Source organism: Nesoenas mayeri, assembly GCF_963082525.1.
Source record: "Nesoenas mayeri genome assembly, chromosome: 9".
Classification (NCBI taxonomy): domain Eukaryota; kingdom Metazoa; phylum Chordata; class Aves; order Columbiformes; family Columbidae; genus Nesoenas; species Nesoenas mayeri.
Genome location: NC_137557.1, coordinates 7972731 through 8000263, shown reverse-complemented (window position 1 = coordinate 8000263; position 27533 = coordinate 7972731). Strand labels below are relative to the sequence as shown.

The window sequence follows — 27533 nt, the reverse complement described above, 5'->3', positions numbered from 1 at the left end:
TGTTAAGAATGTATAAACCTGCACTTTATTGGATGTGGGCAGAACTTTATTTTGTACAAACACTAAAGCTGGGAGTTTATTTCTCTATAAAAACACAACTTGAACGCAACTACAAATAGTTACTAAGAATGAACACGCAACATTGGGAAAAATTCAGAGGTTTAGGCATTTTTCCACTCTTTTTACTCAATTCCATAAGCCACTTGTCATCATATAACCTATTTGATTTATTAAATTGCTTATGGAGCAAGGTTCAGAATGCAGCTGGAATCCAAAGCCTGCGAGATTTCCTGCTTCTCTCTCACCACATCCTCATTTGAAGCTCCTTCTGTGTGTGATTACAGCCATTCAGAAACACGAAGAAGCAGGGGGAGAGCAAGACAGACAAAAATAAGTCAGATGAGAATAAACACAGACTACATTTTTTTTCAAGATAAAAATACTATTGGATTAAGGCTTTATGTTCCCCTGTAGGAGATACAAGGTTATCTTTTGTTAACGTTTTTTTCTCTTTAGCAATGCTATATGTTACAAAGTTACTTTGCTGAGCTGAAGTAACAGCAAAACAGAAAGAAAAACAATCAGGTCTTCAATGGACTACATAAGCACTAGTGGGAAAACCCCCAAACCTGAAGAGAATGCCCTAAGAATGTAGCCAAGGGAACTAAAAGTTTCACCCAGTAACAAAGTGACAATCCCGCAGATGGCTACAAAATCCATTTTAGAGTAATTATAATAACAGTGATAACAATGATAGTAATAACCTCAACAAAACCGTGTAGTCCTGTTCTAATGGAAGTAGAGAATTTTAGTTAGCATTTGAAATGAAGTATGGAGAATAGCTTGCATGAAGATGAAGAAATCTCAAATTTAAATGTTTATCATGCAATTCTTAGGTGATGAAGGGAAAGCCACTTGGACTTTCAGCACTTCAGTGTCCCCTTCCCAGTGGTGTTTAATCCACATGCTGATGTACAGCAAAGTTGAATCACACTCTGCGTCCTAAAGGAAACACCAAAGAACCTTCTTGAATTTAAGTACTTTGATATTAAATGAAAATTACAGTCAGCGTGAAGGCAAAAGCTGGATTGTGGAAGTGAAGAAAAAGCAATAGCTGATTTTTACCAGGAAAAAAAAATAATAATAAAAGAATCCTCAATTTGGTTTAACAGAGGTAATCTTTGAAAGCTGCCAATGAAAAAATTAGTCCCATGATCACTTCTCCTTACTAAGCACAAAGTGTTTTCATTATTATCTTTTTATATTAAAAAAAAATATTGATTGCATGTCAGTATATAAACCTCTTCTGCAATTAAAACATTAATTCCATGGTATTTATTTAGTCAACTACTTAGCACAGCTTCCAGTAATGACGCTCCATATATGTTTACAAAATTAGCCTCTGAAATAATGTTCCATTATCTTGGACAGAGTTGACTTATAACCTCGCTATCCAAAATGAGCAGAAGTTGCCAGCAATAACAGATTAGATCTCATGACCCAGAAGATCTCTTCATTTTGTGCTTTTAATACCTTTATTTTTGATGTAGATTTTTTAATTGCTACATGCTTTCCCCAGGTATGTTTTTTATACTGATCAAGCCATTAGACTTGGTGAAAGCAGGCAGATTTAGCAGTACTAAATGCAAATATTTTCCCTTCTCAACCTCTTGCTAATGAAATATTCCAGTCCTGAAAATTAATAGCATCAGCAAAACTCTGTAATTATTATTTCACCCTTAACAAAAAAAAAAGGTTTGTGCCAACAAAATCTATTTTAATATTTTGATTAGAGCATATTAAAATAACAGGATAGCAAATATGTATTCCAGCAGAATATACTGAATCAGCTGTGTTTGCTCAGAGAACAGACATCCTAAAATTGCCTCCATATTATGAGCACTTTATTAGTTTCTATACTTGGACTGAATTGAAATGATTGCTTAACTGTAATAATTATGAGATCCTGCGGTAATTTAATACTTTGAAAAAAATACACTGGCTATTCTTAAAAAAAGAACAGTTACAATGGCTGCCAAATAGCTGCAATTATTCCTGCGATGCCCTGTGCTCCCAGCAGCAGAAAAGCCCTTTGCAGCAGCACAGCCCGGCCAACCTGCAGCACTTGCCCCCAGGTCCGTTCTGTGCGATCTGCTAAATGGGTTCAGAGTTGTGCATTTACACAACACACGTCTTAATAAAGCAGTATATGTAAATGCTCAGGCAAGATCGATGAGCACAAGCGCAGGGTCTGCAGTTCTGGGGTAAGTGCCCGTGGTTTCATCAGCACCGTGTGATGTTGCATTTGGAATAACAATTAATTGTCACAACTCAAGGGTCAGATGATGCCTGTCTTTATTTGGGGGAGTTCACTCCTCTGTGAAAGCTGTGTACTCACATTTGCAGGGTTCTCATTGACACCTAGATCAAAATATTAGTGATTTACACTTGTAAATTGCAGAACATTTTGTCCTGAGGAAGGTTTATCAGCATGTTAAACCCAGATTATCATTTGGGTTTCAGATAAGAATACTCACTACATAAGTAAATTGAAGGATAGACAAAGGTGACATGTTGCACTTCCTAGGTTTGGAGATACTGCGTTTTTCCATGTACAAGCAAACCACAGATTAAATGCATTCAGCTTACTATGAAATCATTTTTGTAACAGGTTGAACTACCCCAGCACTGTTATACAATGCTCTAATATCACAGAAGGCCGTTCAATTATTACACTCTTATATGATAGTGCATAAGTTTAAATATATACTATCACTTGCACTGGATTCTAGAAAGACAACGTGGTCTCTGGTATTTTTAATGCAAGCGTGAAGTCACAAACACATAATTCTTCCAGCATTTGTTAAACAGTGATCAAGAAATCAAATGAAATCAATATAGAATAACTGTAACTAAACCCTTGTTTCCATCTTAGAATAGCAGAATTCACAGGCCTAGGGGCAATGAATGGTTATTCTACTTCCCATTTACCCCGTGTTTACCTAAAAGATAAGCTGGTTCATACATCAACTCATTACGCCTCTTGATCTTGTCATGAATATTCCCGTAATCCTCCCTCCACATCCCATAAAACTTCACTGACAGAATGAGGAAATTCTTTATTCAGATGTCTTGAAATCCTCATTCATGCTGCCTCTCCTTATCTCCATATGAAATGACATTGCTGCCCACTCATTTTCTTTTCATGAATCCTGTGATCCTAAATCTAAAAGGCTCAAAACCAGACTAATTGATCTGTAATTAGGATTTGGGTACAGTGTGAACACACAAAGGCACAGATACAGATAAAAGTTTGCTTTTCCTAATATCACAAGCTGGTCAGAAATGAAACCCCTGAAATAGTCCTACAAGGAGTGCTTGCTGACTTATACAGGTGAGCCTATCTAGTAATGAACAATGCAGAAGCTGGGGAATCACTGCTAAAAAGAAACAGCTAAAGTAAGTTACCAAGTGAATCTCCTGAGGTAAGGCCAAATAGCCTCAAAATTAATATTAAACACAAATTACAAAAGTACATTACTGATTTGATTTCAACCATGCTCTAAGTAGCAAGGAAATGTTTTCTAGGTATTTTCCAACTGCATTAACTGGTTCGATAAAAGGTGTGGCCTCTGCTCACAGAACCTGTCTTACTTATGCTTCTGAAGATAAATTAATTTTGAGACATTAAAATCATACATACATACTTTAGCCCCCCCCTTTATTTATTTGTTTTTTTAATCTTCCTTCCTTTATTAATCCCTTCCTTGCCTACAAACATTCCCAGTGCTTGCTGTGCTACTTCTATGTTATGGATAATTAACCATAAAGGTAGAAATGTTGAATTTACTGCTGCAAATGCTCATCTTTCCTCTAGTAAAAAGTAAAGCCCAGTTTGTAGCCAGATTTCATCCGAATGCCCAGAAGCACAATGTTAAAAAGTGGAAATGTACATCCACAGTTCCATAATGAATGGCGAATTTTAGCTAAGGGCTGTCTAAGACACAAGCCTCGCAGTTGTACACAAGCCGCTATGAACAGCTGGGTGAAGAATTGTGTGTGTGAGTCGGGGAAACACCTCTCGGGAGTTCAGCCTTTTGTATCACATTCTGGATTTTCCAAGGGCTACACACAAGCTTGACTTCTGGTTGAAACCGCTGGATGCAGCACGCTCACATCACCCAAATCATGCCCCAGAATGTGGACTTTCTACCATGGTTACAAGACCTGCATCAACACGATTCCTCATGTCTCGCACAGCCTGGCAGCTACTCCAATTTACTGATCACCGCAGTGTCACGTTCTGCTGAATTTGAGAAAATCCTTTGAAAATACTCGTGTTTTTTGCCAGTTTCCTCTTGTTCACACACTGTATTTTCCTCTGTATGAGGCCAAGAGGAAAGCTAAATTTTAATGGGGGGAGGAAGGCAAAACCACCCAGGCTGCCTTTAAAGAGACAGAACATCATTTATCAGCTGCAAAGACAGATTTATAAGTAGAGGGCCCCCTCTGTTCCTTTAAGGCTGCAAAACAGATGGGAAGTGAATGGACAGTCACAGGGTCAAGAAAACACATGGGAGGTGCTGCTTGTCTGCTGGGTGTATGTTCCCAGCTAAGAAAGAGGTCAAGATTGTAACTGCATGGCTGGGTGCGGGAAAGGCCTTTTCTTCAAGCTGTTACAAAGACAAACGCTGTTCCTCATCCTGCTGTCAAACTGCTATAAATATTGATTTGTCAAGAGAAAGAGTCCATAGCTAAAAGTTCTTTAAAAAAGGCTGAGCGGGAGGATGAATCATGTGAATGAATCTTTAACAATTAGCTCATTAGATTAATAAAAGCATTGCAGAACCCTGAAAAGTTTAAATGGAATTTATAATAGTTCATGTAGTAAATTCATTAATCATTTAAAATATACAGCCTTTAAAATGCAAGCTAGCATACTCTTTAGTTACTAGTAGTTAGAATGAAGATGCTAACTGATGCTACATCATAGTAGTTTTCCTTTATTGTTACAAAATGTTTCGTACATGTATTGCAATCTATAATGATGAATTTGCAGCCAGTTTGAGTTCTTTCAATAAATTCTAACCTCAAAGTATGTGCAATGGAATGGGAAAATTATGATATAAAACATTGTAAATACATCTATAAATCAAACTTCCCCTCTCAGACATAGAAAGCTCAACATTCACCATTATATTCACCCATTACTGACAATTTTTCAACTTGCATGAGTACCTTTGCTATCCTGAGATAAAAGGTATTTTGACCTGAGCAACATCTAGAATATCTGTACTCTGGTTATCAGTTCCAGAAAGATATTGAGAAGGACAGGAACAAGCTCTAACTATCCAAGTGCATCAGGTGAGATGATTTCATTATTAAAGAGACAAAGATAATGTTTCAACATCCTCTCAGAAATATATATATTAAACCCTAGAACAAGACAAGGTGCTAAACATCATTTTAATATCACTATTAAAAACTGCAAGGGTCAGTCAACATATTCATTTCATAGATATGAGTTCATCAACAACTGCCTGTTAGTGACCTGGTTGAAAATCTCCTTTTGCATGGTATTAACAGGAGAAAACATCAAGGAGCCGTTTCCTACAAAGACATATACATATAGTGTACATTTTTTCTTTGTCATAGGTGAATCCACATCTGAAACAGGAAAAGGCCACCTCTAGATTATATACGTAGCCTGCTGTAGAAACATAATAAAATCTGAGTCTTAAGAAGTCATTTTATATAGAAAACCAAAACAAAAACAAACCGCAGCTGCCATCACTGAAGTTACATTTGTTGCAAGTACTAATATCATATTAATTATTAATTGCTGCATATCTCACCTGAGCAAAGCTACCAGCTGCCTATACAAAACAGTATCATCTTTAGTTCAGACTTAAGATAACCAGGCAGCAGTAGAATGGAGCTTGTCTGAAAACACTTCAGCTATTTTCACAAGGTATTGGGCACTGGAACATCATTTTAGCATTACCAGTAAGGCTTTTTAGCACCAGGAACAGGAATTGTGCATTGTGCTGATGAAACTGTAGATTGCTAATCAATGTCTTGACCTATAGCTGCCCCAGGTACACAAGCAGGACTCCTGCAGTTTAGCAAAATAGCTTTGGCAACACATTTCCCCCTCCCCATTCGAAGAGAACATCGGCGACTGTATTTCTCGGAGGGGTCCCTGGAGCTCCCCAGGCTGGTATGCAACAAGTTGTTGTGTCTCTGACAGAACACATGGGCCCAAGGTAGGGGCTGACACAAACCTGACAGCTGTGGAGCCTGCCGACTTTATACCAGATATGTTTCTACAGGCTGTTACACATCACTCCCGCTTGTCTACAGAAGAGAAACTACATTTTGGCAAATTGTGATGTGAGGTCACAAATGAGTATACATTTCTATACTGTCATTAAGGTTAGATTAATGTACAAATGATTATTAAACGATATTAAGCTGCAAGTTTATGAGAGTCATGATCTCTGCAATAGCAAGGAAGGACTCGGGCACATCCAGTCCTTCTCTACTGTAGATTTTTAATTAAAACTGTTCTAATAACTCCGTCTTCCAACAGAATTCAGTGGTGCTGCTTACTGGACAACTAGGAGGAGCTTAACAGCAGCATGAACATAAAACAGACTTACATCTTGAATCAGACTTACAGACACAGAATGATTTAATTTCAAAATCAAAACTCTTAAAGTAGACTGAATCAGAACACGATGATGCTCACTATTTTGGGTGGAAATAGTGAAAAGTATAAGGGTAAATCAAAATACCATCCAATGATTCATCCAGTGATATAAGAAAAAAAAACCCAACACCAAAAAACAAAACCAAAACTACTACTTATGCAGAAATGACATAAAACCTTAAAACTGTAAAGAGACTTTAACATAAGAAGTAACTGATATGTGTTGGTTCTCCACCCAAAATAGAGCATACTCAGTAACTGGATAATAAAATAATATGCTATCAGGATTAGTTACATTAAAGTCTCTCTAAAACATGTCAGAAAATAAAATGGCGATGAGTTCTTAGATCATCATCATAATGAACTTCATTTTTGATAGTCAGAAATGTAAGTCATCATGCCCTGAAGAAAAACAGGTTGTTCTATTACTTTTTCCTTAGTTCGCTATCATTTCTAGCTAAAAATGTTTCCTCCTCTTTTTTTTTAATACAGACTTCCAAATTAGAAGCAAAGTGGAGTCCACTACAACATCAACATTGTGCAACATACACCACACCGACTCCTCCAGAGTTTGGAAACGTGAACGTTACACTCCACAGTTCCACACTAGTTCAAACCAAACACAAGCATTGGTCAGTTTAAAGGTTTGCGTTTATACAAATAGTAATCTTTCTGTGATAAGTACTTATGTAAATTTTGATTAATAGGTAATCTCATTAGCAACCAGTACTAAAAAGAAAATAGCATCCAATTAGATGTTTTGATCCTTGCATTACTAAGGAAGTTTTCAGCAAAACAAAAATTTGGCAGACAACACCAGAATGACCCTCGGGTACAAGAGACATGGGTCTAGGGTAAGATTAACAGGCATTAAATACGTCATTACTCATGTAGCAGTTTATCATTATTTTTCAATGTCAACTTTAAGTGATAGGCTTCGCTTAGTCAGTGACAAATGTGCTGAACTTTGTAAGGATCCATTTTAGAATCTGGACATCAGTGCCTAACTCTTCATCAATAACTTTAAGAAATCACAGCAGACATCTGTGGTCATCTGGGATTCTCAAGTTAAGTAAACCATCACTCCATCACAGGAGGTTTACAAGTGATGTATGTTCTCCCTTGAGGATTACTTCCCTCTCTGAGAAGATGCATCTTTTTAAAGCACTTTCTGCCATGACACAAAGCAGGAACTACCTTATCTGCACTTTGACACAGACCATCCTACACATTCTTCTGGTTTTAATTCATTAGTTTCATGCAGCTGCCTCAAAACTCTGAGGAAAAAAAAAAAAAACAACAAAAAACCAAACTTAAACATTCAACTAGGGTCTTTCATGTCAAAGCACACTTGCTTGGTTTAATTTCATAAGTTATCTACGTGGAATTAAAAACAGGATAATCACGCAAAGCCAATTTGCACTCTGTCAGAGTACCAGCAAGTCAGCAGATCTACTAAAAATAATGAGATGCACTGTTGCTGACTTGCTCACGTCCAAAGGCAAGGGAAATGAAGACATGAGTGCACAGATTCCAAGCATGTTGCCCCCTGCCCTCCCGTGCTATGGAGCAACAGGACCTCTCCACAGCTCAAAGGGGACACAGGAGTCAAACTGCCACCAGCTCACCGTGACACCAGCACAAGCTCTAACTCGTAGGACACAGGTGGCCCACATGAGCCCTTCATTTGACTGATTGAGTTTGGGGCAGAAATGAACGTGCTCTAAGTGACAGGCAGCCTCTGATAAGATGCAGGCCCCACCAGTGACCCACGGAAAGCTGCTGGCAGGGGACAGTGACAACAGGAGTGACCCTGTAGATGTGGATCAGAAGCTGGAGATCTGTTCCGTGATTCCCAGAGGGAAACGGCCACTCTGCTTTTGTCTGGTTAGAAGGTCACGGTGTCTCCTGGTGTAACTTTCTGCCAGCTCAGGATCAGACCATAACTGAGCACTCCTCACTGCTGCAACCAGCTGGAAGGAGCAAAGCAAGACCGCTGTCACTTCTGTGAACTGTCTCACAACTACGAAGTGACCATATTTTTACTTATGTAACTTCTAAAAATCCAATATTGAGGCATTATGGAAGAAATGAGAGCACAAAGTAACTGTAATTCTGCAGATTCTAATAATATTACCCCTCCATTTGGGCTTCAGATGCTTTCCTCTTCTTCATGTTTGTCTTTGTGCGGTGGGGGTGACATTTAGGCTCTACATTCAAATATCTTCAACATGCTACCTTTTTTTTCTGTATCTTGTAAACACCAAAACCCATGTTGGTTCTGAACAAGGACCTCAAGAATTGATTTAAGGACCCCCAGCCTTCAAACTGCTTTGTCTGCCTCTGATTTCTAATGTAAAATTACCCAAGATCTGCTTATTTGAGAGATCTTCCCCTTACAGCTGAGATTTTCCCCTATGAAATGCTGTGACTTTTTAAAAACATTGAAACTCGGAAGAGAAAATGGAAGCAAAGACTTTAGGAAGCCAAGCCAAAGCATGATTTAAAGGAGTACATGAAACAATGTCATGTTGGACATTGTAGGATGCAAGTAAAATCAAAAAGTGTTGAGTCATGTCAAGGGACTAAATCTTAATTAGGCCACAGTAACAACCACAATATAGAGTTAGTTTCACACAACAATTTTATTCTGCAGCTAACAGCAATGAAAAGTAACTGCAGAGCAAGTAATGATCTGTGAAGTACTGCTCACACACTTTATCCCCAAATTTGCATAGATGCACAACAAAAAGACTTGCTTGATTTAAACTGGTTTGTTACATACAACAGAGCCCACTCAGCTTAGCCAAATACATCACAGATCCTGACTCAGCCACTTGCATATGGAAGTACCAACCCTAGCTAACATCAGCTTTCTAACTCCATTAAAACAGCAAGTTTATTATATTCACATGATATTAAACCATTAATACTTAAAGTTTGCAAAAGGTTTACATTAAATACTAATGGATTCAACACAAGAGAAAAAGTCCATTAAGAATTTAATGCAGCAACTTTAAAGCAATCACTTTAGATATAAATCTTTAAAGTACTTTACTGTAACACTGGTTTATTTAATTTTTCTGTTTTAGCCTTTACAAGAAAATAATTAAGTTCTGCAAACTGTTCTATTCCATACCTTACAAATGTATGACAGAATTTAAACAAATGGCCCTAAGCTATCTTTTCTTCATGTGAGGGCTCAGAAGTTTCAAAAAGCTTTTGTGCAGAACGAAGTCTCAGGTAGCCCATGGCACCTGTACAGGTGTCAATATTACTGACAAACGAACTTAGAGCTGACCCCTCCACATTCATATCCAGTAATTTCAGGATTGAGTTTCCACAGGCATTCCGCAAGTCCCTTCCCACCTCCAGCCAATGACTCTCCCTGTGTAAATGCACATGGTCTTACTTACAATTCAGTGAAATTCTGGGTTTTCTTTTCCTTTTTTTAAACTTATGAGGAAACTGGATATTGGAGGAATAGTACGCTGACCTAAAAAGATGCTTCACATGTACTAATATTGCACATGTTTATCCTGCGCACATAAAAGATGCTTTTGCAACATTCCTAGTTTAGCTGTTTAAAGGGAGTAAAGGAGAAGAAAGAAGTGAAGATGGATCGTGTGTATTTCTTTGGGGTCTGTGACCAGTGAGGTCAGTGGCAAAGCTCCTGCCGACTGCCTGAAGCCAGGATCTGCCTGAAATATTCAATGCACATGTGCACCACCGAGCATGTTTTAAATGCTACTGCACTAGGAATATATGCATCTTAGGTTTAGGATAAGACACCGGAAGATCCTCTTTCTGAAATGATTAAAACATTCAGTTCGTAACAGTGTTTTAGTAACAAAGCTTAACAAACTAATACTTTCCATGCAGTTGCTAATGAGAAAAACGTAACTGAGAAAAAATGACCATCCCGTGCAATCTTCACAAATTCTATGCCATACAACTAAACAAAAACAAACCAGAGAGTGGAAAACATGAGGGACAGGGTTATGCAAACCCATCTTCCTCCTAGAAGAAAAAACCCTAACATCCAGAAACCCATGTCCACTGGAAAGCAAGAAAAAGTAACCAGAGAGGGGAGGTGACTCATTGCCATCTTGTGTCGGAAACTTGTACAGCAACTTAATTACTGCATGATGTCCACACTAGGGAGCAAGTTTGCTTTGGCCCTTTATATATAAAGAGCAAGTCCAGCAGAGTGGAATTCTGGAAGCAATTAGGTAGTTCTGGGAAGCCTTTCACTGGGAGCTCAACATGGAAAAAACCTGCCATGTTAAAAAGTAGTCTACTGGAAGTTAAGATTTATCCACATGTTATCAATTTTGCATAGAACTATAGGGTATTTCTGCTGGAATTATTATTCTGTCATTTCTGCTAAAAATATAACAGTATAAGATAAACAATAAGATATTGTTTATCTTGAAATTAAATTATTCCACCTACAGATTCATTTCTCCCCCCTCTCAAAAAAAAGTATTACCCAATACTGGAAAAATATCATTAAAAAGATAATAGTTCCAGGGAAGGTGTGACTTCAAAGAATTGCCTTTTGTAAATAATCGACCCACTTTAGCATTGCCATCAAAAAGATCCTGAAACTCAGCAAATGCCAGCAGCCTTACCATTTTAACAGATTTTACAGAAAAAAACCCTAAACATTTAAAAAGACATTTAAAGTTTAAAAACTTTCAGTAAGTTCGGAGGCAGCCTGCAAGCATGTCCAATGTCAGTCACTTTGGAAAAGTTAAACATGAATACAGGACAAAAAAGTATGAACTAGCAAACACTAAAAGATTACAAATAGAATAAATGAGATACAGTGGCTGATCAATTTTCTAAGGTATTGTAGAAACAACAGGTAATACTAAAAAAAAAGTGGAGAAGCTTTGTGTACAGCACACACCATTAGATACTAGATTTTCCCTCCAGCCGCAATTCAGTGCCTTAAAGCCTGCAATGCAAACAGGGCAGGTGCATTTTTATGAGTGGAAAATCATCTTTTAAAAGATTAATGTTTACCACTGTACTTTTAGCTCCCTCTACCCTACTTTACTTCTTACAGAACTTAGCACATGGTATATTTAAGATACTGATTTAAACAAGCATATAGTAAAATACTTGTTGTGTCGAAGTTTCAAATCAAAATAGTTCGTCCTTCAGCAAAGAGCATGTAGGAAGCAATTATTTTGCAAATATAATAGGCCCGTATTTTAATAATGATTTTGCAAGACCGGGTGTTCTACCTAAAGGCAGGCACACCTAATAGGGCAAAAAGCCCCTGCTTATATCTCCCCAAAATCCTGGCCGCAATTTCCCTCCCCTGTTTCCCATTGGTTGGGTACTTCAGGGTTTACAGACTATCCCAACGCACACAATACCCTTCCCCTTATCAGTCTATTTAAGATATGGATTCCTGGTACTTTGGCTACACTTCTCCCTAAATTAACTTATCAATACAGGTATCGGTATGTATACAGGTGTCAGTACATATTCTGGGAAGAGACTGTGTATTACATTAAGAATTCATAGTCCGATGTTTCTCAGTCCTTCCCCCCTAAATTAACTTCTAAATACAGGTATCAGTATGTATACAGGTATCAGTATATATTCCGGGAAGAGACTGTGTATTACATTAAGAATTCATAGTCCGATGTCTCTCGTTCCTTCCCCCCTGCTAGGGTCAGGTGCCAGGTCCTCAGTTACGTAAAAACAACAGTTCTTCATTAAGTGTTCCTTACAAGCGCAACCAAGATGTGTCAACTGGAAAGGAAATATAATTCTTCCTGTTGCTGATGAGACTATCTAGCCCAGGGTGACAGACCTGGGTATGTTCTTCAACTGACAGACAACTTTGGTGAAGAACTTCAATATAAATAATCTACCAGACTTGTGAGGGAGGTTGTGAACCACTGTGTTAAAAACAGATTCCTGCCAATTGCTGAATATGCCTGAAGTTCCCAGTTAGACAGGTCAGAGACAGCACTTTCCTCTTGTTTCTGCATCCTCAGCAAAATACTAGACATATCTCAACTGTACCTAGAGTTTAAAAACACAGCTTGGAAAATGACGAGGCTGATGGGCTCTGAACTGGCTGTTACTTCTCACAAAAGAACATGAAGTCCTAGCAGACAGTCCAGTGCAGCCATCAGCTCATTGCTCAGCAGCAGCAAAAAAGGAAATGGACCACAAGACATTACTGTAAAAAGACCAGATTAAAAACCAGAAAGCATCATAATGCAACTGTATAAATCCATAATGCAGATGCATTTTGAATACTGTGTGCTGTTCTGCACTTTGATCTCAAAAAGGGTTTAGTAGAACAAAAGAAGAGGGAAAGAGTGGCAAGGCTGAGTGAAGCTATGAAACAATGTCCACGCAAAGAGCAACTACACAGATGAGAAATTTTCAAGCCAGGAAAACGAAGATCAAGTGTGGGCAGCATAAACAACTATGAAGTCATGAGTGGCACAAAAAAAAATGAATAGGGAAAGATTACTGAATGTTTTTCAAAGTGCAAGTACTAAGGAGAACCTAATGAAACTGGCAGGTGGCTCAAAAACAAACAAAAGGAAGTACTTTTTCACACAATGTGTCATTAAACTCTGGAACTAATTGCAACAGGATGTTGCAGATGCCAAAGTTTACATGAGTTCAAAAAGCAATTAGAGAAATTCACAGGAGGGGAAAAAAAATAATCCATGAATGGCTATTAATCACAAAGATATTACCTCTGGATTAGGAAATGTTGGAAGCACAGATTGTTAGATGCTGAGAGAGCACACCAGGCAAGTACCACTGTGTGCTTAACCTGTTCTGCTGGTCCCCAAGAACCCATGTCTGCTCACTGCAATGGACAGGACACTGGGGTACACCGACCTGGGCCTCTTTCAGAACGTGTATGCTTATGGATTGATTGCATTTTAGGACATTTTTAAAGTCACTTTTTCCAATTCAGCTATTAATTTTCTGCTCTGCCCCTTTTTGTATTTTATGATCCTTTCTTACATATGCTCTTTAGTCCTAGGGCTTCTTTATTTCCACAAGCTTAGTCACTGTTCACTGGTACAAGTATCATGATGATACTTACGATAAGGAGTACATTCACATTACATTAAAAGTATTTTTTTAAAGAAAAAGTAACCTTCAGTGCATTATAAAATATGTAATTTGTTAGAAACTGCTCAAAAGATCTATTTACAGTCTTTAGAATACCTAGAACAATTCCTGAGAAGTAAAATCTGATACGCAGCAAGACTCAGGGCCTAAAGGTCATCAAGGAATATTCATATACAGGGTTAAAATACCATTCAAAGCTGTAGAACACAGAGAACAGGACCTGCTCAAATAAGTTTTGAGTCTTACATGAGCTCTCTAACATGAGACTCGTGTTAGAAACAGTTTGACATTAACCAGTATACTGAACAAACAACAAAACACTTCCAGTGCTTCAGCATTAAAAGACCAATGTAACAGAAGTGAGACAGTGTTGCTGTATCATCAGCATCAAGAGGAAGCATCCTAACCCCAGTAATATGAATAATTTACATTTGCAAGCACACCTTCCAATCAGGAAACGAATCCCAGCCTCACATTTACAAATTTAGACTGGAATTTAAAAGACCATTTATAACCATCAAAGGAATGAAGTCCTGGAACATGACTTTAGTACCAATAGTGAGCTCCAACAAGTTAAGTGATTTAAAGATGGAGCTCAAGATACCTGAATGAGCTGGGTTATATAAACACAGCTGCCTGGAACAGAGACAGACTGGACTCCATGATTCAGGAGATCTCTTCCATTCCATGCCTAATTAAAATACAAATACTTTATGAATGTGAGTTGTGGGAGTCAAGATTTTCATTCCTTAAGCAGAGTCCACGAAATGCTGTAAAAAGGAAATTACTTGTATAGCCACCTGAGAGTTCAATGCTCTCAGCTATCGAAGTCTGTCTCAGGAGTGTAAAAATCCCTGCATGACAGAAAAGGACTCTGTTCACTGAAGGAAAGGCAAAGAAAGCCTTTTTTCCTGTCATCTGCCCATAAAAATTATAACGACTTAGCAATAAAAGCATGCAGAAAAGTAGAGAGAACATTGTTGATCTGACTACAGAGCTAAGCAGTGGTTGTTTTAACATCTTCCCATAGGTACAATAAACCAGCACACGTCATCATGCATCGTTTTGTACTGAATAATGATTATTTCCCGTGAAAAATGTGTGTGGGATCTCTGACCTCCTGAATCTAAGGAAATGAAGTGCAGTGACAATGTTTTAGTGACAGAGCAATTTACAAAATGCATACTACAAATTTGAAGCATATTTACTAAATACGCAGACATCTTGGATTATACACACACAGGTTCTTACAAGTGAAGTCTTGGTTTACAAAATAACTACCCAGCTGTTACTGCTTTGAAATGGGAGGCTATTCTGATGCCGGTGAGAAGCAAAACTGACAATGCAAAAATTCCAAGTCGATTTCAGTACAAACTGAAGTCAGATTCACTGAAACATTAGGTATTTTCTAGTGCTCCTTTACTCTGTTTTGAAACAGGGAATATTTAAGGGTAAATCAAAAATCACCACATTTCACTCCAATGCCAGTATTTGCTCAGGAAAAAAGGTAAAATCCAGTATCAAAGCAAGAAAGCAAACGCCACTGCTCACTAATAAAAGAGAGAACTTCCTCATTGAATGTGTGTTCCACCATGCAGGTTGCCATTAGTTTTACCCCAACGTACATATATAGAGAAGAAAAAGCCTTATTTGGTAAAACACATTCCATCCACTCTAAGAATGGCTACATGAGGGGAGATACAGGGTTTCAAAAGCAACACAGGATGTTTGGAGAGAATTATGAACCTATAATAAAAATTATATGGTCGCACCAGTTGTTTCAGAGACCAGTAAAAAAACACCAGACAATGTGCCTTAGATTCACTAAAACTCCCACTCACAATTCCAAAATAATATAGGAAAACTTTCTAAATGACAAATACTGTAAGTGACTGAGATTCTAATAACAATACTTCCAATAATAAGGTAACACTTGCAATGTAACAAAATCAGAACTATCAAAAATAAATCCTCAGGTTTTGAGTTTATTTTATACAAAATATTTTTTGTACGTTTTGGATGTAGAAAACGGAAGACTTAATTCATACTTAGGAAACACTAATAGCAACTGAAGGATTCTCTCTCTCACTGAACCCTGATATCGGAACATCACCAAATATAAGAAACACTGACTGCAGCATTCATTTATTCTGAATTAAATATCCAAACTCATATTTTAGGAGAAACTTAGTTGCTACATCAAACACAAACTAAAGTTATAAGAAGAAAGGTCATCTGTGATCCCTTAACACTTTCCAAGTGACTCGAAGTGTTAAACTACTGTAAACCCTCTGGAAGGTTAAATCTGCTTGATTTTCTTCCTTGCTAAATGTCTTAATATAATGGTTGTCTCAGCTTAATAAGCATGACATATCAGATCTTCATGTCCAACAGGTTTTGTTTCTGTACAAAAGGCCTAAAACAAGCTGGCCAGCAAGTCACAGGAATTTCCAGCTAATCTGTAATAAATGCCAGTATTATCTGTGGGAAGGCAGCATATCTCACCCGCTAATTAAAAAAAGAGATGTGATCAAAACCTTCTTACACGGTCAAGACTGAATCACCCAGAGACAGGTGTCTGAGATGTTCATTAACCTTGTTGCACATTGTACTAGAAAAACAAGAATTTCCCTTTACAATATTACTCCATTTTAACTACATTTTTCAATATACTGATGTAATATATTTAGAATAGTGAATTCATATCTAATGTAAATTACATTGTTTTATCACGCCATACTATGGATGTCCACCTTTGAATCAGTAAGGCCTAACTATATTTAAGAAAATTTCCATTGCTGATATTAACTACATATTAGCACATAAACAACCCATATTGCAATAAACATTCTCAAGGTGAGTGGGCAGAATTTGCTTCATTTTAAGCTAGTTCTGAAACACTACAGAGAAGGTACTTACTGAGATCTTCTGCGAGCTGGACCCTCTTGCCAGTCAGTAGCTTCACCTTTTTATCATTGTCCTCAGCAAAATCTTCAAGCACTTCTTTTACATTCTTCTCCAAGCGCCTTACTGGAAAAAAAAAATACATAGTTAAGCAACAAATCAACCAATAAAAAGTAAGAGGTAACATTTTTGCACTTGTAATGACCTAAGGACAACATTTTGGGAAGGTCTGTGGGAAACGTAGTGAATGTTGCCAGACTAGCTACTCTGGTTGGAGGCAAACCTCTGAACACGTAAGCCCCTTGTTTGGGCCACTGGGACAGGAAATGCTTTCACAGTATCACAGTATGTTTGGGATTGGAAGGGACCTCAAAAGATCATCTAATCCAATCCCCCTGCTGGAGCAGGAACGCCTAGGTGAGGTTGCACAGGAACATGTCCAGGTGGGTTTTGAATGTCTCCAGAGAAGGAGACTCCACAACCTCCCTGGGCAGCCTGTTCCAGTGTCTGTCACCCTCACTGAGAAGAAGTTTTTTCTCAAATTTAAGTGAAAACTCTTGTGTTCCAGCTTGATCCCATTACCCCTTGTCCTATGAGAAAGATGTTTAAATTTCAAAGGATGTTTTCTCTCTGAATTACAACATTATTGGCTGACTTCTTTAGGAGGAGATAAAAATATCTATAGGCTGCTTTGCTGCCTATTACATTCAGCAGTTTCTTCTTTGAGACTCAGTGTCCAATGAATCTTTTACTGTAAGTATCCTTGCTGCCTCCTTAACAGTTACACTTTTGCTATCAACATCACCCTCATCAGATGAATCAAGGCCAAGTCAATTAAAGGTGAAAAATGGAAAAAGAAGTTCATGATGACAGCAGAGTGTGGTATTGAAGGACTGATGACATACACAGGGGTGTTGATGTATATACAAGCTTAAGAGGAATCAAAAGCTCTTTAAAGCAGCATTATGTCCATCTTAATACTCATATCCTTGCCCTTTATACTCAAAGGGAGAACCTCCTAACGAAGCTTCCCAGTTTTCAGGCCAGCAGTTGTCAATGAAGCAGGTGGTTTGAAGAGACAGGACCTTGTTTCCTACATTTAGGGGCAATTTCTTCTCCATTAATGGTAACTTGCATCACATGACAATGTTCAAACCTTTTACTTGCACCTTCTTCAAAAAGCAGGTTGGAAACTATTTTATAGATCAAAGGTCATTATTAGTAGTTGTACCACAGCACTAGCTGAGCGCTACATACTTTATAAGGAAGCTGCTGTTGTATAACAACCACATTTTGTATGGCTTTAAAAAAATCCATTAGAATTTATTTTTTATGTCAAACACTTTAAAGTTAAAATCTACAGCCAGATTGACCTGAGAAAAAAAAAAGAATATAGTCACTATTTATGGAAATTCTTGCTGCTTCAAAAAAGACATTGATAATTGGCATCGCAAGCTGAAACAATTTTAAACTGGAGAGTGCTTTAATTATTTGACATTCTATTTACACTAAACCATTTAATGTAAAACGGAATGTCAAATTCTATTTACTCGACATTGTTTAATTATCTAACCAGGACACAAAAATCAGCCAGCCATGCTAAGCATGAAAGGAACACATAGCCAGAGGAACAATAGAAAATGTCTATGCAATGTTTTGTTTCAAACACCCTGAGTCACGGTGAGCCTCACCTTCAGTGTTAGTGAGCTGCTGCCTCAGCGTGTTTGCTGTAATCGCCAGCATGCGCTGTATTCGCCAGAAGAGAACAATGTCGTTACATTCGAGCTGAAACAAGGGAAGTTGAAGCGTCAGACCTCTGATGGCCAGTGAGCATCCTACACTTACAAGAATCTCTTGACACTGTTAGTGGTAAGTGTAACTCATGCGTGCATATCCTGATGTTGTACAAAAATCCCACAAAATAACCGCTCTAAGTAACAAGAAAACATCAAAAATACTTCAAGAGTCATATCAGTCCTATTGGATACATTGCACCTCCTTAACATCTATTTTCAAGAGAAAGAGCTGTATCAAGGGATGCCACAGAAAAATAATTTGCACACAGTACGTGCAGGCTGGTGAGTATAACCTAATGCTCACTGAAACACCACTCCTGTTCACAGCAAATGCATTGAAATACAACAGCTGAACTCCACATTGTGACTCTGACAAATGCTGGGCCAAGGGCTGTATTTGTTAACAGCAGAAGAGACAGTTTCTACATCTGCAAGTGTGGCAGGAGGGAACACTGACTTCACACTAGGACACCTTAAAGAAAACCCAACAGGAACAGGAGGTTAAGTGTCACAGAGGCAGGTCTCTGGTCTACGCTCATTCTCTCTTACAGGCAAAGCTATTCCTGCAGTGGTAAAGATTTCTGGCTCCATGGGAATCGTTGTGTCTCACTATAAACAAAACTCTACAGAAACTGAGGAGCCCTACCTTTCCAGTAATTTATTTTTGATTTAAATATAATGGTAAAAAACCTGTCGATTCTTTTATTGGTGTGACTTCCTGCATACTGTCAGTTGTAGCACAAGCTTGGGTTTACAAACTGGAAAGCCATTTAAAAGATTTGTCTGTAAGCTCCATAATTTTTTCCCCCTGTTTACCATGTGCTTCTAAGCATTAACTCTAAACACTTACTTATTTAACTTATCCCATAAAATGCCCTTATTAAATGCTTTCTGAATTTTCTGTATCAGTGAGGTAAATAAATATCAATGGGAAAGTGGAAGAAAAGGTTACCAACAAGATATCAGTAGCTCTACAATGCTGTTTTTAACAATGTATTTTCAATACACATTGATAAGCAACAGATGATTAGGTCATGGCTGATACCTAGTGGTCATTTTATATAATTACCACCAGAATGGCATTTTACCAACTACAAGCCTCATGTAAAACATAGCCAAAATCACCAGCTATCTCAAGGTAAAGGATATAAAAGAAACGTTAGGGTAGTTGTAAATTCTTTTTTTCTCAACTGAAATTGAAATTTAAAGACAAAACACTAGTGTACATCTGCTCTTCAATTTACCTCTGAGTCCACAAAATGCCTCTGATAATAATAGAAGCCTCTTCGACACAGATTGCAGTGGTTCAAGGCAGTCTTCAAGAAATGTCTTCTGTAAATTTGGTGCCATGTGTCTTTAATCTGGGAAAACAGTACTTAAATTTGACTAAAGAAATACATACACTCTCTGTCGTGCACAGTTTAACGATCATATTTAATGTTAAAATCTAACTCAAATTTCCACTATTGTTGTCACGTAATATATGTTTAAATAGTTCTCAGTAATTTGTCTGTAACTAGGATATGATTAATGTGTTAGTTACATTTGGCAAACATTACACGACTGTCAATTTAAAAATCTACTCTTCCATACTTGTAACATAACTGAATGCTTAAAAACATCATCTACAGCCAAAATATATTTAAATCATATACTATAAAACCGGACAGATTTTTCTGCTCTTGGCATGATGCACTAAGAACACATTCTTGAGTGGTACCCACTAATGTATCAATTAAACCACATTAAAGCATAGAGAAATATTTAATAGGTCTTACATAAACAAACACTTTTAACTTTTCTTGATTAGGCTTATTTATGTTCCAGTTCTTCAAAATTAAATATGCATATAAATATAGCTCTTAAAAAACCAAACAAAACAACCCAAATATAAAATAAAATTAAGAAAATCAGTTGCTTAGGTAGAAAGGAAACTCAATTTGTACTCAGTCTCCTCATATGGAGGATGTGGATCACTACTCTGACCTTTACAAAACGGCAAGGTAAGTACTGTACAGGAAAGGGGCAGCAGGTATTTAAATAACTCTTCTACCTGGGATAAGTACATGTATTAATGTTGAAAAGGTAGCCAATGTTTCTGTAGAAAAGAAATCATCATTAGACGAAATCTACATCTATTACTTATTGATGTTTGAATTCTCACTTATTTAAAATCTTACATTTAATTAGATAAAAGGTCTAATCATGGTTAAGAGCCTTACATTGCAATGAAATAAATAATTTTCCAGAACACTTTAAACAAACAATACATTCCTTCAGGGTATTCTAAAACACCCTGCCTTTTTCCAAGTATTTTTACAAAACTTCCCTCTCCTCAATGTACCTATGAGCTTCAAATTGCCCATACAATCACACTGAAAGCTTAGGAACACACAATGTTTTTATCGTATCTTTCTCACAAAGGCCTTGATTCCACTATATAACATTTGAACAATTTTAAACAAGCCTTGTCATAATGCAGCCGAGAAAATCTGCTCAGCAGACTCTGATTTCAGTCTAAACTGACAGATTCCAAAGCGCTGTACTGCATTTGTCTGACAGCCAACAGAAGTGTGTGAATTGCGTGCAAGCAGTCATTTAGTAACTCATCTGGAAACATCTGGATTACAAATTCACTATTTAGATTGAGTTTTTTGTGTGCTATCTAGAAAGAACATTCAAACGTCCACAGGAGGCTTCCATATGTTTTGTTACAACTCCGCATCTTACCAGACATGGGTCCACTGTTATTCCTCTTGCTTCAAGATTCTTTCTGACAGTCGTCACTTCATCATTTGCCAGATAAGCTGCATGTTCTTCACTGCATTTGATTAATTTCTCAAGTTCATTTTTTGTTTCGTTACGAATATTCTAGAATAAGAACAATTAATTAGAATAAATTACTATAGACTCAGACATCATCAGCACCTCCTCAATCAACAGTCTACCTGCTTAATAAGGCAGAACACAAAATATCTTTGACACTATTAACTATTACAAAGGATATTTGTGGAAAGACATGTCAAATATGGTATTTTTAGAGAGAGAATTCACTGTCAATGTTTCCAATTTTTTAATTTTCATTATGCAAACAAATGCAGGAGAAGGGGGGGCAGAAAATAATGGGTGTTAGCCTCCTTTCTCCTCCATGAACATCCACTTGTGGGGTTCACATTCACATATGACCTGTGACAGTGACAAGAATTGTAATTTTTGCCTAATAGCTAGCAAGAATTCTCCATGGATTCATACCTTTAAGCTGTTGCTCATAAAATTCAAGTAAGATAGGCTGAAGTCACTGCCTTTCTCCCATACCTGGCTGCATATAGCTGACTGTAAAACTCCTTCCTTTGAAACAATTACTTTCTACAGTATTCTTTTAAACTCTACTTACTTCTTTAAAGTATGATTCAGTTTGAGAAGTATCTAGAAAAAGTAACATAAAAAGCCCATCATCTCTGGGCACTGAACAGAAAGTGCTACTTAAATTCAAAAGAAATTCTCAAAAGCTGTGAGCAAACAAGGAGAGGTTATGATGAAAAAGATCAATCAGAAGATACAACTGTGACTAGAATGCAAGTGACAATGCTCTCACATACTAATTAAATGCAAAATGGAGCATGACAGGAAACTGCACATGACTTCTGCATAAAAGGCATACTTGGAAAGTATAGAAGAAAACAGCACAATTTCCACCCTGTTTTCATCTATTTCTTTCTACTGGAATACTGAGGTCAATGGTATAATAGTAAAGATGTAATTCAGCTGAAGAATAGAAAACAGTTTACAAACCACTATGTATCTGCAATATGAAAAAAGTACATGGAATTCTCTGTGGTGTAATACTTAAAGCAATATAGAATAAAAGTAAATGTAAAGTATTTTAATTTTTTTTTGCAGTCTTCTAAATGGTGTGAAGAATGTTGGTATTTTTGAAAGTCTGCTGAGCAATAATCAAAGTTTTTTAAAGGTAGTGAACTACAAATTGTTTGTATTTTTTTTCCCTTTACCTGTTCTTTGGTGCGGCCTGTCCAGTATAACCATCTCTTTTTCCAGTCTGGACCCACCATACCTTCAATAACAGATTCAGCTAAAAAGGGAAACATTATATTAAGTATCACTCAAAATACATGAAACCAGCCAAATTTATAGTTCTAAAGTTAGGTACAATATCAAGAATGGACATTTTATGCCTCAGCACATCAGATGCCATACTGAGTCAAGTCAGACGTCTCTTACTCAAAGCAACAGTTTATGTCTTTTAATAAAATTTAAAAATGACAGCCAACCAGCAGATACTTCAAGGAAGTATAAGAAAAATATAACATCCTTTCACTGAGATAGATTTCCAGGTTCCAAGCCAGCCATTTGAAAAACAAAACAAAACAAGAAAAAATCTTAACTTATTGCAACATGCATAAAAATTAATTATGCTTCATAACCATAAATGGACCAACTACTTTCCTTGAATTTATCTTATTCTTCTACATGTGTGTTTGTACCACTTTTTGACTATACAGATCTGACATATGTTTCAGTTGCCTCACTGCAAGAGCATTAACGTTTGAGGCTGTATTTTCCTAAACATTTCTATCAGTACTGGTACCATTGTAAACTGTTACCACTATATCAGTTGTGGTGATACAAAAGCTTGCACCGCAGTGAAGTGAACTAGATATGGAAACTGGCCCAGATTAAAAAGCACACAAGAGTGGAATATATCACGCAACTCACTGTCTTTGAGACGACTTTGGAGAGTCTCTTCCATAAAATGAATAGCTGCATCCCACTGCTGCTTATCAGATATTGACCGATCTTCTAAGGCATTGTGCTGGATCACTCGCTGCAATACAGAACATTGGTTTTGCACACAATGAAGAATTTATTCCAGACTTAGTAAAAAATTATTGCTGACATTCTCTTCATTTTTTTTTGACATCTATAAAAATAGCATGTATGGGGAACGCAGGTTTTATTTGAGAGACATCTTTCCCAAGCACTGCCAAAAATATTTTGTTGTGCCTTTGACTCTTTTCTATAGCCTAGCACGTATAATGTAAAAAACATAGCAAACAATATGAAATCCCTTCAGATTACACCATCTTTAAAGATGGTAATGAAATGCTATTATTTTATGTGGCAATACGTAACAGAACCAATGAATTGATGCCAAACACTTCTCAGAAGGCTGTTCTTGGGCAGCCAGTGGATTATAGAGGACTTTTTCCTGAACCAACCAAAACAACTTTATTAGATGTTATTTTGGGCAATAATTAACAAAAGGTAATAATAAAATGAATTGAGGAACAATGAGTTAAAACATTATATATAAAAAGAGAGACAGACAAATTTCCCTATCATGTTATGATTACATTAAAAGAATGCAAAAATACTTAATACGCAACTTTAGTAAAAAGATTTCAACAGCACTTAGTCAACGATGCAAAAAACCCACTACACTATACCAGGCTATCCTCTGCTCTCTCATTCCATTTGTGTCGTTTAATACTTTCTTCTTTGACGGCTTGTTTCAGTTTATCAAAGATATCATCATGCTCTTTTCCTTTTTGTTCTGTCATGAAACGGGAAAATTCTTCTTGCAAAGTCTCCCATGCCACCTAGAAAGTCAGCAAACAAGCCCTGCTGAAACAACCCGGCACACCACGCACCCGCTGCTAAAGGAACATTCCTGACAATTCGTGCAAGTATGAAAATGTGCATATTTGCTGAAAACACTATAAAAGCATAAGAGTAAGTCATCAACTTTTCCTTTGCTGCCTTATTTATTACTAATGAAGTCAACAATAAACTTTGCTTGGCTGTGTTGTAACAAGCAGAATTCTGTTAAACTTGCATAAATCTATCAAATATGAGCGTATCTAGCTTTAATGGTTTATCCTTTTCAAAGGACAGATTTTTTTTGTCTTTTAATAGAGAAAAGTCACCGGAGGAGCAAAATACAATATTCCTGTATATGCTTCAACATGAAGCTTTTGCTAGCATTTTCTGACGTGTAAGCTGCTTAGAAAAACTGCAGCCAGCCCTTCAAACATCAACTTTCTTCTCTGGAGCTTTGCTGTAATTTCAACAGGTTTTATACAGATTTAATTTTTTAAAACTAAATTCTCACCTCTACTGCTTTGTTAGGGAGTTGCTTGTCAGTCCACTGCTTTAGTTTGATGTCCACAGTGGTGTTAAATGTCCCTGAGTTCATAGTCTGGGCTGCTGGAAGGTAGATGTTCTCAATCACGTGAGTAGATACCCTTTCCCATAAAGTTTTCTGAAGAATCTCTTCCCTAAAATGGAAGTTGTAACACACGATGGCTTCCAATACAGAAGTGTCTAATAGGTATGCATTCAATTTGTTAGAAACACTGAGAAAATTCTAGAGAAGAGAGGAAATAACTCCTTAATATCAGGACACAACTTCAGCCAAAAATCTGCTGGGAACTGAGGACACAGATACGCGATATTTTCAGCAGCAAATACAGCTTCAGAAGTTGATTTCTGTGACTCTCATATCTGTCACTGCACTGCGCAACAGTTCTTTGCAGCCTTGAATTACACCAGTATAACCACGCAGACCTGTGTGTGCACATACATGCAGAAGAGGGGGGAAGAGTGTAAAGTATTGAAATGATTTGACTAAAAAGTCCACGGTCCCAAAAAAGAATGTGGATTTTTTTTTCCACAGTTTTCCAATTTGTTTGTTGGAACATGCTGTCATTTTCCATCTGGGATTTTAATTGATCATTCCCAGATTTAATAAAGCAAGTTGAGAAGCCCAACCTTTTACCGTAATGTATATTGACACTCATTTACAATCCTGCCTCCCATCACTAACAAAACTAAGTACCACTTTCCTATTTATGATGCATTTCAGGAAGTAACAATGGAAACAAACTTTAACCTTTTAAAATAACAATAAACTTACTCAGGAAACTTTGCAGCTGCAGCAAGACAGCTCAGCTGAGGCCGTCACGCTCCTCCTGCTCCCACCACAGTCCCCAGTACTGGTTGTGGGTTTCTTGAAGGTTAATTTTATGCTGGCTCAGAATGCTAAATCAGCTCACCAACAGGTTATATGAATGCCAGATTTGGTAAATGGTGAGAGCTAAGAGCCAAAGAATAAAAACTGCCATTTTTTTTGCTGGTACAAGACTATCAGATTCAGCCAGGCCCTTTTCTTCCAAATGGGCTGAAGTTCAGGACACAAACCCCATCCCTGATAACGTCCCTGCTCTAACTGGGCTGTCTGTGGACAAAGACTGAAGAACTTCCCATATATATCACTCCTCTTCCTATTTCAACAATGGCATTCATCAAATGCACTGCTGGTTTTAGGCTGCATGTAACAGAAGGTTTTTTTATATCTTAGGTTTCCAGTTCTACTTCATAGCTCAGTAAGTGGTATAAAACTAGAGTAGTGGTATAAAACTAATCACCACTACAACTTCCAACAGAAATGCACAGAAACATTCACGTTATGCACCCACCCAATTCACAACAAAACAAAGCAGATTAGACATGGGCCAGGGCACTTCAGCATCTACCACACAGCAAACGGCAGCAAACATCAGAACCGTAAACCTGCATTACGCTTGGATTAGAACATAACTTCAGCCTAATACACTGCCTGCAACACGTCCTTGGAGCATATCGATGTGCCCAGAATTATTCTAATGCCATGAAGAATCAGATATTTTATCTTGCCTTTTAATCTATGACCAAGTAACAGTTCAATTCAGGTTGCTGAATGCAAAGATTAAAGACATGTTTTTTGTGTGACTCTCAGTTGTGATGCAGGCTGTCACTGAAGTGCCCCTTCCCACTGGCTGTTCTCTCAGCCCGTACCTACAGCGGCTTTACCAGGCAGAGGCGCAACCCTTAAAATACCCCGGCTAAGCTCGTTCTCTCTCACTCCTACGTCTGTAGGGCAAGGCAGCGCGGTGCTGCTTGGTTGAGGCTACCAAGGAGATCAACATGTGGCATGAAATTCTCAAACATCCAGATCAGCTCTTTTTACAGCCAAGAATTACATAATCTTTCAACTTCCGAATCTCTGATTCACAGAGATACAAATCTTCTTTTTTTAAGGTCATATATATTATTTTGATATGCACAATGATAATGCCCGAACATCAGCTTAGAGGAATTACCGACTCACACTTCAAATTAACATCTGAAAACATCTTTGTTACAACTGTTCCTTTTCATTTTTGAGGAATATCTGTTGTTCATTATACTGTATAAAACCAGGACAAAACACAAATGGACATCACAGAGATTACAGAAGTATTTGCTGATTCAGAATAATAAACAAACGTAGAGTATTTCCACAGGGACAAAGGACATAATAAAATATTGTCCTAAGAAAAACACTTCCTTATTTAGCTTTGAGAACTTTGTTTAATAAAATTCTTTGCATTTTAAGGGAAAACTTCTGATAGTTAATAAAAAAAAAATAAATAAATAAAAATCACCATACCAGTGCTTTGGTGTGACCTGAGTCAAACTTATGACTTCATCAAGAATCTCATTCTTTGCTTTTTCAAACAATTCATTCTATGAAAAAAACAAAACAAAACAAAACATATATATCTTTTAAATACAGATTGATCATGTTTCCATACAAAAATTAAACCAAAACCAAACCTTTTTCTTATGACCTTTAAGCCTGAAATGATAATTTCTGGTCAACGTATGTGCTTGTCTTAAGCTACCACACTGGTTTTCCATACATCTTCCCACCCATTTCTTGCATGACCCTGGCCAGGCAGAGCTTTTGATACTCAGGATCTCTATAAAATAATTAGAGAATGGGGTCATAATTGTTTTGTTACTCTGTCTGAAAGACCAGGGAATTTACCTTCTCTTTGCCAGTTCTGTTATGACCACAAAGAAACACTGACCTGCTCCTGGGGGCAAGTTAGGTCAGTTAACTGTCTACTAGACGAGTAAAAGACTTGTAAAGCATTGAAGTATCACAGTTT

At 37.3% G+C, this 27533-nt stretch overlaps 1 protein-coding gene across 3 annotated transcripts in view; it reads right to left on the bottom strand.

Moving 5' to 3' along the window:
- The window catches only part of OPA1 (OPA1 mitochondrial dynamin like GTPase), a 53226-nt gene that overhangs the window by 3064 nt on the left and 22629 nt on the right, over positions 1–27533 (bottom strand). For all 3 annotated transcript variants that reach the window (XM_080349774.1, XM_080349775.1, XM_080349776.1), the window contains 9 exons: positions 27029–27105; positions 24671–24836; positions 24006–24158; positions 23275–23383; positions 22551–22630; positions 21271–21411; positions 19785–19901; positions 18436–18529; positions 16760–16870 (listed from right to left, as the gene is read on the bottom strand). In XM_080349774.1, the coding sequence (XP_080205900.1) occupies positions 16760–16870; positions 18436–18529; positions 19785–19901; positions 21271–21411; positions 22551–22630; positions 23275–23383; positions 24006–24158; positions 24671–24836; positions 27029–27105 (1048 nt within the window). The remainder of the gene's footprint in view (positions 1–16759; positions 16871–18435; positions 18530–19784; positions 19902–21270; positions 21412–22550; positions 22631–23274; positions 23384–24005; positions 24159–24670; positions 24837–27028; positions 27106–27533) is intronic.